General features: G+C 39.7%; 1 protein-coding gene across 7 annotated transcripts in view; it reads right to left on the minus strand.

Annotated features, from left to right (window-relative positions):
• syt12 (synaptotagmin XII) overlaps nucleotides 1–14,644 on the minus strand; it is a 210,851-nt gene that overhangs the window by 14,828 nt on the left and 181,379 nt on the right. For all 7 annotated transcript variants that reach the window (XM_043706172.2, XM_043706171.2, XM_043706170.2 and 4 more), the window contains 2 exons: nucleotides 11,249–11,641; nucleotides 56–271 (listed from right to left, as the gene is read on the minus strand). In XM_043706172.2, the coding sequence (XP_043562107.2) occupies nucleotides 56–271; nucleotides 11,249–11,641 (609 nt within the window). The remainder of the gene's footprint in view (nucleotides 1–55; nucleotides 272–11,248; nucleotides 11,642–14,644) is intronic.

The raw sequence follows: 14,644 nt of genomic DNA on the forward strand, positions 1-14,644 counted from the left end.
TATTTCAGATGTGAATGGCCCTTGCTGAATGTTACTTGTTTGGTGTCTCTCTCACCTTATTGACATCCTGCAGATAAAGCCAAGCATTAAAGGCACGGCTGCTGAGATCCAGATCTGACAGCTTTAGGTCTGCCAATCCTGTGCTGATGCTTCTGTCATCTTCGTCAATCCCAAATACTGAAAAGCGCAGGCTGTTCTCCTCGAGAGCAGAAGGGTCCAGTGGAATGGAAAACTTCTCATCAAAGAATACAGAGAATGCATTCCTCTGAATCTACGCAAAAGAAAGGGTGTAGCTTAAAATAATAATCTATATTTCAGTTTGCGATCACAGTGATCTAGGATCATCCCAACTTTCACCTCGATCATCCAAGATCATTTGCATCACTTACAATTTCAATAGCCACAAATCTAATGGCTTCAAATGAAAACTATGCTGATATTGTCACACGGTGCTGATAGTTCTGATTGTTATCTTCCAGGAGTGAGTATAACTTTAAAACAAAACCCATCATTAGCCTCAGTGCAGTGAGTTTGACCCTTTTAAACTATTCCCAAGACTAAATTAGGTTTGGCCTCACAGCACAAACCTTTATGAATAAACCATATATTCCCTTGACACATTAATGCCACAACAATTCTCTTTTCATTTAAATGTAAGATATGACTAACAATCATTTAAAATTATAATGGCATTAAAACATGAATATGACAGCAACATGACTTTCTAAGTTTACAGCAAGGCCATAATACTACACAGTAATATCACAATCTCTACAGCACAGTATTACTACAATAAACATTGATAATCTCCAAAATATTATAAATGTTATAATGCATTCATTATTACTGTGACATGCACTTGAAGGATACCAACTACATTCCATTTCCAGGAGATTTAGAGACCTTATTATAGCATTTGAGATTGACAACACATTAATGCCACGACCAAGTCTCTTTTCATTCAGTGTAAGATGCCACCTTTTTTATCTGTTGAGCCTTTGCTTGAAGTAAGGTGTATGTAGAGAGCTGTGAGTAACAATCATTTAAATTATAATGGCATTAAAACATGAATGCAACAGCAACATGAGTTTCTAAGGTTACAGCAAAGCCATAACACTACATAGTAATATCACATTAATCTCTACAACACAATGTTACTATAATAAATACTAATAATCCCCAAAATAATATAAATATTATAATGCATTTATTATTACCACATTTGAAGGATGCCAACTATATTCCCTTTCCAGGAGATTTAGAAACCTCATTATAGCATTAGAGATTGATTTGACTGTCTCAACAAAGCTCTTCAGGTAGGGTTGTTCGACAACATTCCTGTGCTGCAGACAAAGGATGGCAGCTGTGAACATCTAAGAAAGCCAAGCTACTAAGCTAGCCAAACCCAGCCATCTTAAAGAGCTGGTTCTTTCAGGGTTAGTTATTGGTAATCTGCACAACATGTCTGGCGTGCTGCGCTTTTATGGTGTCTCCTGTCTCAAAGTGTAACATGAAGGAGGAGACCTTTTGAGGGATGGCTGTAGTTAATATGCAACCAGAAGGAGATCTTTTATGATGGCCTGACAATTGGGAAGTGATTTTGAGTTGGTTAGTGATAGAAATATGAAAATGACTCGAAAGAAACTGAAACAATGCAACATAGATACTTTGCTCAAGATAAGAAAGCATGATGAGCAGCCAACTATGAAGGCATCTTGCGGTATGACATCCATTGCCTTGCTGGCACTGATTGTAAATACCAGCTTATGAACTTGTAACTGGGGAATCAAGAGTTCCAAGCAATACTATTTGGGATCCATTATTCAATCTTTATCTGTCATCAAAGAACTCAGTGAAAAAAATAAGGTATTTTTCCAACTGCTTCACTGGTGTTAGAAGAAAAGAGATAAACTTTTTATATTCCTTAATAGGATGTTCTAGTCACTGTAAAGTCAGCATTTGGTGTGCATCCCTAATTAGCCTTGAAAAAATGGCGAGGAGCTGTCCTCTTGAACCCCAAAGACCACCTTGTATAATGACCTGGTAGGAAGGCCTTTATGCAGCACCTTTAACAACCTCTAGGTTGCCCAAAGCACTTACAGCTAATTAAATACTTTTGAAATACAGCCACATCCATAATATAGGAAACATGGCAAACAATGTGCCCTCATTAAGCTCTCTTGAGCACAATGTGATTTTGGTAATATTCAATCTGTTTTGTTAGATGTTGATTGAGGGATGAAAGTGCTGATGGCACTGGGGAGAACTTCTTTCCCTCAAAATAGTATCATAGGGACCTTTGTGTCCACATGAGGGGGCAAGATGATGAGAGGATGACAAAAATATAAAAGATTAGGAACTAACTTCTTCCCCCTGTTATCGGATATTTGATTGGACCTCTCAAATGTTAATTCTGATCTAATTCTCTCTGCACCTTCTCTGTGGCTGTAACACTGTACTCTGCACTCTGTTCTGCTATCCTGGTGCACTTTGTACAGCAAGATCTGCATGTAAAGCACACAAAACAACACTTTTCGCTGTATATCAGTACATGCGATAACAATAAATCAAACTCAAATGACTATGTTATTGAGGTTTGTCAGTAAACCTACCATAACACTATAAGGTACAGGAGCAGAATTAGGCCATTCGGTCCATTGAGTCTGCTCTGCCATTCAATCATGACTGACATGTTTCTCAACTCCATTCACCTTCACCCTGTAACCTTTGATCTCTTTATTAATCAAGAACCATTCTATCTCTGTCTTAAGTACTCTCAGTGATTTGGCTTCCAGAGTCTTCTGTAGCAACAATTTGAAATTCCTCCTCATTTCAGTTCTAAAGGTCGTCCCTTTACTCTGAGGTTGTGCCCTCAGTAATCTCTCCTTCTAGTGGGAACAGCTTTAACCACATTCACTCTATCCAGTCATCTCAGTACTTTATAAGTTTCAGTGAGAAACCCCCTCATCCTTCTTAACTCCAACACATCTAGACCCAGAGTCCTCAACTGCACCTCATACAACAAGCTGTTTATCCCTGGGATTTTTCTTGTAATCCTCCTCTGGACCTGTCCAAGGCTAGCAGATCTTTCCTTAGATATGGGGCCCAAAATTGCTCACAATATTCCAAATGCAGCCTGACTAATGTTTTACATACTGAAGAAGGGCTCATGCCTGAAACGTCGATTCTCCTGCTCCTTGGATGCTGCCTGACCTGCTGCGCTTTTCCAGCAACACATTTTCAGCTCTGATCTCCAGCATCTGCAGTCCTCACTTTCTCCTAATGTTTTATATAGCTTATATAGCAAGAGTAGGAATATAGCAGCACATCCCTACTCTTGTATTCTAACTGTCTGAAAATAAATACTAACAATACACTTGTCTTCCATATGTCAACTGAACCTGCATCTTCAACTGAAAAGAATTCAGAATGTGAGCTCCTAAGCCCCATTATGCTTTAGATTTCCAAAACCTTTCCCCATTTAGAAATTAGTCCACACCTCTATTCTTCTTAACAAAGTGTATAATTTCATATAGCAGCATTCAAGAAGCACCTGGATGAATACATGAATAGGAAGGGAATAGAGGGATATGGATCCTGTAAGTGAAGACAGTTTTAGTATGGAAGGGCAAAATGTGTTGACGCCGGCTTGGAGGGCCGATGGGCCTGTTCCTGTGTTGTATTATTCCTTGTTTCTAACATTGTATTCCATCTGCCATTTCTTTGCCCACTCCTCTAGCCAGCCCAAGTCCTTCTGCAGCTTTCCACAACACCACCTGTCCCTCCACCTATCTTTGTGTCATCTGCAAACTTAGCAACAATGCCCTCAGTTCCTTCATCTATTACACTAATGTATAATGTGAATATTGTTGTTCCAACACTGTGGAACCTCACTAGTCACCAACTTAATTTAAGCTCATATCAAATAAGTTAAGGTCACTAAAACCCAATGAATTGTGTCCTTATGTTCTTAGTTGTGCAGTGTCTCATTTTTCTTTTCTTAAATATTACATAGACTGCTTCCCAACTCTCCAGTAGTGCACATGGGAATACTATCACATACTCACTAACATCTTTTATGTCCTCAGCTATGTCCTTCAGATGTGATCTCATTAGCAATTTAGCTCAGCAGTGATTCAACACAAAATGTCATCTGCAGACATTCCATCAATCAAGTTAAATCTCCTGTGGTGTTCACAAATATTATAAAGCAGAAATAAGCCAATCTGTGAACTGGTGACAACCCATAATGATTCCAGTCTGTACAGTGTCACTAGTATCCTACTATTAGAGCAATTTCTCCATCACAAAGTCATTTTCTCCTCCTAGTGAGTCAAACTGAAATCGTCCTTGCCTATGTATCCTCGGTTTATTGATAAAGTATGTTTTACAATGCCTGATGTTAGCAATAACTCACCAAGGCCTCACCAGCACCTTCCAAATCTGTGATCACTATTATTAATAAAGGCGTGGGCAGATGTCCAGGAATATGACCAGGTTCCCTTTAGTCCACACACCATCCTGCCTTGGCACTGTATCACTGTTCCTTCATTGATATTGGGTCAAAATCCTCAAGCGCCCTTCTTAATAGTACTGTAGGCTTCCCTCCACCTCAAGGACTGCAGCAGTTCAAGAAGGCAGCTCACCACCACCTTCTTCAGGGCAGTTAGGGATGGGCAATAAACACTTGCCTAACAAGCAATGCCCATATCCCATGAATAAAGTTTTAAAAAGGTTGAATCTCTAACTGCAATTTTTACATGCTTTTCATCGGATTTATGAATGCTGTCAAAAAGCTTTCCTGAAACTATATTTGAAACAGTATAATATTTTAATCTGTTTTAATTTACAGTATAACCCATTCTCTACAGTTCTGGTTTGTAGACACCATACAGATTTTATAAGAAAACACTTGGCTAGAAATCCACATACACTCTTTAGGAGTATTTTGGGGTGAGGATTATGTATATAAGCTGAATGGTTCAACACGTCCCACCCTTCCCAGCCTCCTCCATTACGCAGAGTGTGGGTGAGTACCAAATTTAGCAGTTTGCCCATGTATGTAAATAAATAATTAAGTGTCAATTGATCCTGCTAAAGCTCAACAACTCAACCGATCCCAGTATTACTCTCCGCATGCCATTATCATTGAATCCCGACAGTGTGGAAGCAGGCTATTCAGCCCATCGAGTCCACACCAAACCTCCGAAAAGCATCCCACCCAGACTCACCCCCCATACCCTATCCCTGAAACCCTGCATTTCCCATGGCTAATCCATCTGGCCTGCACCTCCCTGGAAACTACAAACAAGTTAGCATGGCCAAATCATCTAACCTGCACGTCTTTGACTGCGGGAGGAAATCAGAGAGCTGGGAGAAAAACGTGGGGAGAATGTGCAAACTCTACAGACAGTCACACAAACCCAGGTCACTGGCTTTTTGAGGCAGCAGTGCTAACCACTGGGCCACCATGTTGCCCAAATCTGATTGGTGTGGGCACTCAGTTGGGAACGAAATCCACAATTGTTTTTAAAGTTCTATAGTGTGGCAGAGGGTATGGAGAGATGTTATCATTAGAGGGTGCCTGTTAACCAGCATGCATTGTTTACATCCCGAAAACAATTAAAAATAATGACACTGTTCCTGAAACGTCAGCCCATATCAGGAATCATTTCCATTATTCAGATAGCTCCCAGTCAAAAGGAAGGGATGGAAAGAGTTAAGACAAAGAATCTGTCCTGATGTCTTAACAGAATGCAAAAGCTTAACTCTTCACAAATATAGTAATTGGCAAACATTCAGAAGGCAGTGAGCTGTCCGTGTGAAGTGCATTCCGAATAGCTGCTTGTAAGTGAATGCAATGGTAATTGAAGGAAATGTACCAGAGTCTGACAAATTCTGTTGCTTACTCAAGTCCCAAGAGAGAGTAAAAACTGGTTAAGGTTCCTTTCCATGTCATCCATTCAATTTTCAGCACTGGTTGAAAATCTGCATGAAACAGTGAAGGAATACGCAAGTAGCCTCTGACGTCTTTGGAAAGTAGGACACTGAGAAATAAGACTATTCAGGATTTACAAGGATTTGTTCCATTCAAAAAAATGACAGCAGTGCACGCTATTGCATCTCATTTATGGTATAACTGACATTAGAGGGTCAGATCATATTGACACTTGTTACAAAACCAGAACTGTGGTTATTCAGGAAATAGTAGAGTTGTACCTTGACAAGGAGCAGTTCCTAATTGGCAATGGTTAAAATAAGATTTGACCGCGCCAGAGCAGACTGTCAAAGATCAGAACAAACATATAATTAGAACATATATCTCAGGCACAAAATCCATGACAGCAAACTGCCAGCTCCAGCATTGTTCAGGAGGTGAGATTCAAAAAATACATTCTAACTTACACCCAAGCAACTTCAGTTTTTTTTCATCATCTTCAGTATTGTGCACTTTTTGCAACACCAGCTTCATTATGATAATCAGGTTGCTAAAGGGATGAGTTCACAGTTATATAGCCTTCTGTCATATTCTTTGTTACTGCAGGAGAGATGGATGTGCTGAGATACAACAGTGTCCCTGATGCACTTCTCACTTATGATAACATTGTTGTACATCAGAATGTGACAGGGAGGAAAACAGTATCAGGCAGTGAGCAAGTTATACATACACCTGATGCAGAGCAGAAATGCACATCTTTGAATCACTACAGGGATGTGACAGTGTTTTCACCTGCATTGACATGATTGTGATGGCCGGTCTGCTGGCAACTGTGAAGAAGCAGCTGTCACAGCACTTGGACAGTGGCAATACTGATAACCGAGTGGTAACAAAACCTAATTCAGTTCCAATAGGTATGATATAAAAAGAATTAACACTGAATGCCTTGGCATCTTAAAGCTATTAAATGGATTTCCACAGAGTCTACCACCAGTTCTCTCCAAGTAAGCAAGACCACTGATATAGGCTACCTGTTCTACATGACTGATTAAACCACTGGCTATTGGCCTTGCTGCTGAAACATAGAGGCCTATGGGGACCAAGATCCACCACAGTAATTCTGCTGTGTGGACTTTTGGCCACTCAGAATCAATACTGAATGAGAACTCCTATAAGACTGCAGGTAGCACAGACTCGATTCATTCTCCGTTCAACATTTATAAGAGGGGAGGAGAGTTCCTTTGTACACAGCAAGAACCTTCTTTCAGGTGTAAACGTTAATAAAATTTATTGAACCCAGTAGTGGAGGTTAGTTTCATCTGCAAGAAAGGTCCTCATTGCAAACAGGAAGACAGCATCTCTCCTGAGGAGGAAATCGTTTTGACATATAACTTGTAACTAGTAATGTTCATGCCTACGCTCCCCTATGTTGTGAAGAATCAGGCATTTTACGTTGCTCACGAGATGGTTACAAAAGATGAACCCTGCTGGAAAATATACTTTACTTTAAAAAACAATTCTCTCTAAGTATATCCAGCAATCAACTTGAAGGCTGAATGGCGAGGTTAGTTAAAATCTAAAGTTTCTGAGTCTCCCTATTCTAGTTCTTATTACTAATGACAATGTTTTAATATGCAAAACTCACTCATTCTGTCTGTAAACTCAGATATATAAGAGGATTAGAATATCACTGACCGAGAGCTTCAGATCAAATTAAAACCTGGGATCTGATGGTATGGATGCAGTCATCTTAAACTGATCTCAAGATTTTCTTTTGAATATTGCCTCCTCAAGGAGAACGAGTCATAAAGTCAAACAGCTGAATTTTATGTTCCCCTTGAAGTGGGATAATGTGAGGAGAGTGTACAAAGTTAAAAATCATATAAAACCAGGTTATAGTCCAACAGGTTTAATTGGAAGCACACTAGCTTTCGGAGTGTGCTTCCAATTAAATCTGTTGGACTATAACCTGGTGTTGTGTGATTTTTAACTTTGTACGCCCCAGTCCAACACCGGCATCTCCAAATCGTGAGGAGAGTGGGTTGACATAGCAACAGGTGCCATGGCAAGGATACTGTGCCTGTTGTTTACCCGTCTATGTTGGTATATTAACAACAGTGGGATAGGTGCCACGTGGCCATCTTGTCCTTTGGCCAATCCCCACTTAGGGACCTACCTGTGCCACCACTGATATTCTAACCAGCAACAGGTGGGTACCTATAACTGCTGCAGCACCCCTACCAGACCTGGCAAGTGGACAGAGAGCTGTCAGCCAGACTAAGCTAACTCAATCATCCCCGTGGGAACAGAAGACAAGATCTTAACCATTTAACAGCTTGCCAGCTATAAAATGCCCTTTGGAGATGTGTTCACCCCTAATTGTTTTTTTCTCCGTTGAGGGAGAAACTACTGCCTCTGCAAAGAAATTCTGGCCACAGAATCACGGCAACACAGAGGAGAGTCATTCAGTCCATCAGATCCATTCCAGCTCTCCATGGAGCATTCACATCAATCCCACACCCCCATAGTCCAGTAAGTTTATTTAGCTCATGCAATTTCATCTTGAACTCATTCAGCTCTTCTGCATCCACTCTCCTGAGTCGGCAATGAACTCCAGGTTATTACCATTCTCTGCCTGAAGAAAGGTTCTTCCTCACACTTCCCCTGCATCACTTGGCCTAAACCTGATGATCTCATGATTAGTTTGAGAGGGGGTTAGAAGGCTGAAGGGGACATGGAAGTTTATAGAAGGAAGAACTCAATGATCTTTTCCAATTGTTTTTTGCAGGTTGAAATGATAAAGATACGAACTTGGATTGATTCTAAATTTAAATCAGCACCTTTGCAATCTCCTAAAGCCGTAGCTCAGTTGGTAGAGCACTCTCACATCCATTTGAGTAGCTTTTAGGTTCCAGCCTCACTCTAGAATTTGAGGACAAGAATCAAGATACTCCAGTAATATTACTGAAGAAAAGCAGAACTATCAGGGATCCCAGATTTAGGAGAAGGTGTTAAACTGTGAGGCCCTTTCAACTGCATGTAAAGGTTCCATTGGCACAATTTTGAAGGTGGAGAGGGGAGTTAGCCCTTTGGTCCAGCCCTGCATTTGCCCATTAATTAACATCAGAAAAACAGATTATCGCGTCATTAGCTCATTGCTAATTTTCAAATCAACCTGCTTAGAAATGTTATGACACTCCTCTGGAGCAGATGAGACTTGAACCAGGGCCTTCCGGTTCAGAAATAAAAACACTACCACTCCGCCCACTTAAAATGCACTCAAGCCAGGTAAGAGTCGAACGAACAAGCTTCTGATTCACAGTCAGATCTATTATCCATTGAGCCACAGGCCCCAGTCAAAAATAGAGTGGAGAGGGTGAGTTTCCATCCCATTACCTCTCACATGCAAAACACATTATTATTTGAATTAATTCCCCTAACAAAAAGCTGCAGTTACTGACTCTCACATTACAACAGCGACTTCAACAATTGGCTGTGAGACCTTTGATGACCTTGGAAAATGCTACTTAAATGCAAGGTGAAAGTGAGTACTGTAGACCTTGGAAAATGCTACTTAAATGCAAGGTGAAAGTGAGTACTGCAGATGCTGGAGATCAGAGTCAAGATTAGTGTGGTGCTGGAAAAGCACAGCAGGTCCGGCAGCATCTGAGGAGCGGAAAATCGACGTTTCAGACAAAAGCCCTTCATCAGGAATGAGGCCTCAGGAATCAGGAATGCTCCTCGGATGCTGCCTGACCTGCTGTGCTTTTCCAGCACCACTCTAATCTCTATTTAATTGCAAGTCTGTCTTCTTTCCTGCCTGGTTTTGAAGAAGGAATACAGTTATTGGAACATGGAACTTAAAAAATAATAACACAAAGATATGCAAGCAAAGAAATAACTTTCAGTTATTCCAGATTCTTAATTGTGCTTGGCTTGTTTTATCTGAAATAAATCTGACAATTTAATATCTATTCATCTTTCAAAATTGACACCATGTGTACGTGTACTGAATTCCAACATAATCTTTTAAAAAACTTTGATTCTTGTGTTGCTTTCTCTCCTGGTTCTTGAACCTGAAGCTGCCGCTCTCTTGGTTCTGCTTTTATTTATATTTCCTCTATCCTTTCGTATCGTCTTCCTCAGGATGAGAGATTCCAGTGGCCGTCTCAATTCATACATCCAGGGTTACCTCTTCACATTATGTTATTTAACCTTTTCTTAATAATCTCAGGATTATCACTTTGACCAACCAATCTTTGCGACCCTCCAACCGCATGGAATCTATGTTGATTTCCCCAGTTTCCTCATCTCCCCTCCCCCATCTCATCCCAGATCCAACCCTCCAACTCAGCACCTCTTGAACTGTCCTCCCTGTCCATCTTTCCTTCCCACCTACATGCTCCACCCCTCTGCTCCGACCTATCACTATCATCCTCCTACCTGCATCTACCTATCGCCTTCCCAGTTAGATTCCCCCAGACCAATCCCACCCTCCTAGTTATCTCTCAGCCCCCTTTCCCCCCACATTCCTGATGAAGGCGTTAGGCCTGAAATGTCGACTCTCCTGCTCCTCAGATGCTACCTGGCCTGCTGTCTTTGTCCAGCACCACACTTTTCGACGTATCCTGAAGTTGTTTGCACATATTAACCTTGACTTTGGGTGATTATGTAAACTGGGCATTACCAATTCCGCTACCTCTCTGATCTTGGGACTTAACCTACAGACTCATAAGACCTCCCTGAGAAGCTGGTTTCCTTGCAAACAAGATGTCATACTTTAATATTCAAAATTAATTCTTTGTATTTCATTCTCCATGAAATTGATTTTTTTTGCTAAAACAGGATGACACATCACAATTACACCATTAATTGAATTGCTTGCATTTACTTGAAATGAAGCAAAACTTTTATTGCACCTGAAAATAAGTAAAATGAAAACAAACTGACTTCCAGGTACAGAACAGCACAAAACAGTCACCTCAAAGACGAGATTGAACAGAAAAATGATGGTCAATCAATGAGCAACATATCGTCCAGCTATTCTCATTACTGTGAACGATGGATTTGATTGCTGAATCTGTTCCTTTCCTGCACTTTCCCTGGAATACCTTTTTCCACTTCTGCTGTGGAGCAATCATTAACCCAACCCATTGTGTTCAGCATCAATTGGAGTCCTGTGAGATAAATCTGCCAGTTGGTCCTTGAATGTAATACTCTGAGCTCTCTGAATTGAAAGATCAAATCATCATCCTTTTAACCTCCATCCCTGCACAGCCAAGTGTGAAAGTGAAAATTCATCCAGCTTACCCGTGAAATTCCAACAATTTGCTCGTCAGGCAGCAAGCTGATGCGCACAAAACAGGATTCAAAGTTGACATCCTCTTTCTCAAGCAAATCTTTCCCTTGTACCAGAGTGACATGCAAGGTGTTTGAGTTCATGTTGTACTCCAAGCACATCTCAATTTGACCAACAGTGAAGTCATGGCCAAAGTTATTACCAATAGAAGATATGGAATTCAATGAGTCTGTAGATACAGATTTTTTCATGGGTCCATAGGACGTCAACTCCATATCTTTAGTCATCAGTTCCAGAGTTCCGAGCTCATTAATGGTTTCATATGGTTCATCTATCTTTAGGCTCGATTGACGGCTGGGAAAACTTTTCTCTGTAGGCTTTTTATAACTTGAACCCACTGTTCTCTGAGGAGAGAAGGAGAAAAAAACCATCAATTCAAGCACTGATGCATATTTCTGTCTGCAATTTAGGTAATTGTTTTGAACATTTGACTCTATTGTCTGAAACTAACTTAAATGAGAAACTACACTGGGTTTCTGCATCCAAATTTTCACACTTCCATAATCGTGAAAAACAGTAGCAATTATTTGAAGTGATTTGCAGTATTGTTCACTGAAGTTACTGGACCTGCATCAAAAATATTATTGATAGTTTGTCTTGTATCTTTATACCCTAGACTATTTTGTAAAACGCCAATCCATATCGTCCTCATATAAAAACAATACTGGTTAAAGAAATATTGATTAAATGTCTTTAACTTAGGAAAGGAATCTTTATCTGTAAGTTTGACCCCGTTGTGACACTCACACAGTAATAGCTTTACACTGTTTTGGTAATCACCAGGTGATTAAAAGGCCTGACGTGATAGAAAAAAATTTGTAGATAGCTCAATATATTTTATGTTAAGTATGTGGTTTGGTAATAGACCATTCAGACACACTTAAAATAGGTTCAACTTCAGATCATTTGCACCGTTAGCAAATGAGTTAACGTGCAATAATTTCTAGCACTCTACTCACCCTCTTCAGACTATTATGTCATGCTATTTGATCATGACTACACTGCATTTTAATTCTGTGCCTTAGTTTCATGTCCCTTAAGGCACTTAAGCCCAAAAGCTACCAATCTCTGGTTTTAAATTTTGAACTGACCGAGCCTCAGCCACTTTCTTAAGGACAGAGCCCTAGAATTCCACCACTTTTTGAGTGAAGAACTGCTCTCTCAAATCAGTGCTAAATAGCTTGGATGTAATTACAATGTTATGCTCTCTTGTTCTGGAAATCGTTTATCTCTATCCACCCCATAAAATGCTTTAATCATCTTCAACACATCTGTGAGATCACTCTTCAATCTTTTAATCTCAAGGGAACACACGCCTAGTCCCTGCAACTTGTCTTTATCCTGTATCTTTCTTAGCCTAGGCTTTATTCCACCAAATCTGTGTTTCATACCATCCAAGCCTGTCTCTCCAAATGTAACAAAAGGCAGCAAAATGTAACAAAAGACTCCTCCCATCCTTCATCCTGAGTTTGAAGAGTTGACCATCTTGCTTGTACAATCGACAATAGACTTTAGCTAATTTCGCCTTGAAAAAGCCAGCAATTCATACACAACTCACAATGTATGGCTGCAGCTTGGTCCTGACAGTGGCCCTGGGAGCAGACTGTCTCTTGATATTCTGAGCCTACAACAAGTCTTGCAGAACAACAGTAAGTGGAGTAAATATTTCTCAAGGCAGGGAAAAGAAACCACCTAGAAATGCACTTGAGCTGCTCAGTGGAAGATGCATGTGAAAATGCTTACTGTACTCTTCATTTCTATGATTCACTGACAGAAGTTTGCTTATTTTGTTTTCAAGTTCATTTCATAACGTTAATAATCAGTACGAAAGCTGATAGGCTATTTGCAGTTGGTTCCACAAAATGTGACAAAGAGAAATTTTAGATTCCTCCATTTACTGACCCTAAAATGAATAGTGAAACTCACGATAGGTTCTGGGAAATTAGATTAATAAATCAAGGTCCTTATCATCCTTTTAGACATTTTAAGCTTCACTTTTACTTACATTTTTCAGCAAGATGATTAATTTATGGCAATGCATTAGCATGTAAACAGGGTGCAATTGGTTTCCTTTTTAAATAGACACAGAATTTATCCTACTTAGTGAAGACTGGATACTGCATTGTCATTCAGCACTGTAAGTTTTTGTACAATGATAACAATATTATAGAAAGAGTTGTAACAAATTCAACAATATAATGTTGAAATCTCTTTAAAAGATCCCAATATACAATAATTGACTCAAATTGACTCACTGGGAGGCACTGATAAACGTAAGATTCCATCAGATAAAGAAACTTTTCTCATTTATGAATGCCACTTCACTAATGAGGTGAGTACCAAAAGGCTTAGAACAGCTCTTTTAACAATAACATGCACTTCGTTAACTTTTAATTAAATGTTGATGCAGAGAGGGCACAGAGATCAATTTAACATGATAACTAAAGTTTATTGACGATTTTGTGTAGTTTTAAGTGAAATCCAAACCTTGATTGAGGGTGATTGATTAGTCAATTTACTTAAGATAAATCTTTAATCATGGTATGCTAATACAATGCGTACTTTGAAAGACTCCACAGCTCTTTCTTGGGAATACAAGATATCATTTTCAAGTATATATTCAATTCCCTTTGAAAGTGACTAGTTTACTGCACTTTAGGAAGAATTTCAAAGCTTTGAAGAAGGTACACATCAGATTTATCAGACGTAATCCAGAAGGGGAGGGAATTCAGTATTGTACAAAGATGAGAGAACCTGGGATTATTCTTAGGGTATAGAAAGTGAACGTGAGAGCTAGTAGACATGTTAATAAATTTGTTGGAATAAATAAGGAGCAATTGTTTTCATTGGAAAAAGGGCCAGAAACTAAAGGACATGCGTTTAAGATTATTGTCAAAAGAATCAGAAAGAAATTTGGATAATGGCCTAAGTCTTCTGATGTCTGGATTGAAGGTGATGAAACATAAATTGGGAGATAAGTGTGAGAATCCTCTGGAGACCTTGGCACACAGGCATATGTGGAAATTCCTCAAGAATATTTCACTTTTGATGGGCTGATTTTCTGTGACTGTCTCCAAAGCTTAGCTCAGAGCAAAGACTTGGACCATATAAGTGGAACTGAACTGCATACTTACCCAGAAGGTATTATGCTGTTTAATATCTGGCATACCTCAGTAGGTACAAAATTGAACTCAACTGAATACTGCAACCAAGCTTACCCCTCTCCCCATTCCCAGCAATCATACCCTAAAATACCTGCCTACCTCACCTTATAAACAGGTCATGTGTCTTCATTCCAATACCATTAAAGTTTTTAAAGTGTAAGAAATGTACAATAACCACAAACC

Source organism: Chiloscyllium plagiosum, unplaced genomic scaffold (genome assembly GCF_037043375.1).
Source record: "Chiloscyllium plagiosum isolate Xiang-an unplaced genomic scaffold, Cpla_swu_hap1 HiC_scaffold_18, whole genome shotgun sequence".
Lineage (NCBI taxonomy): Eukaryota > Metazoa > Chordata > Chondrichthyes > Orectolobiformes > Hemiscylliidae > Chiloscyllium > Chiloscyllium plagiosum.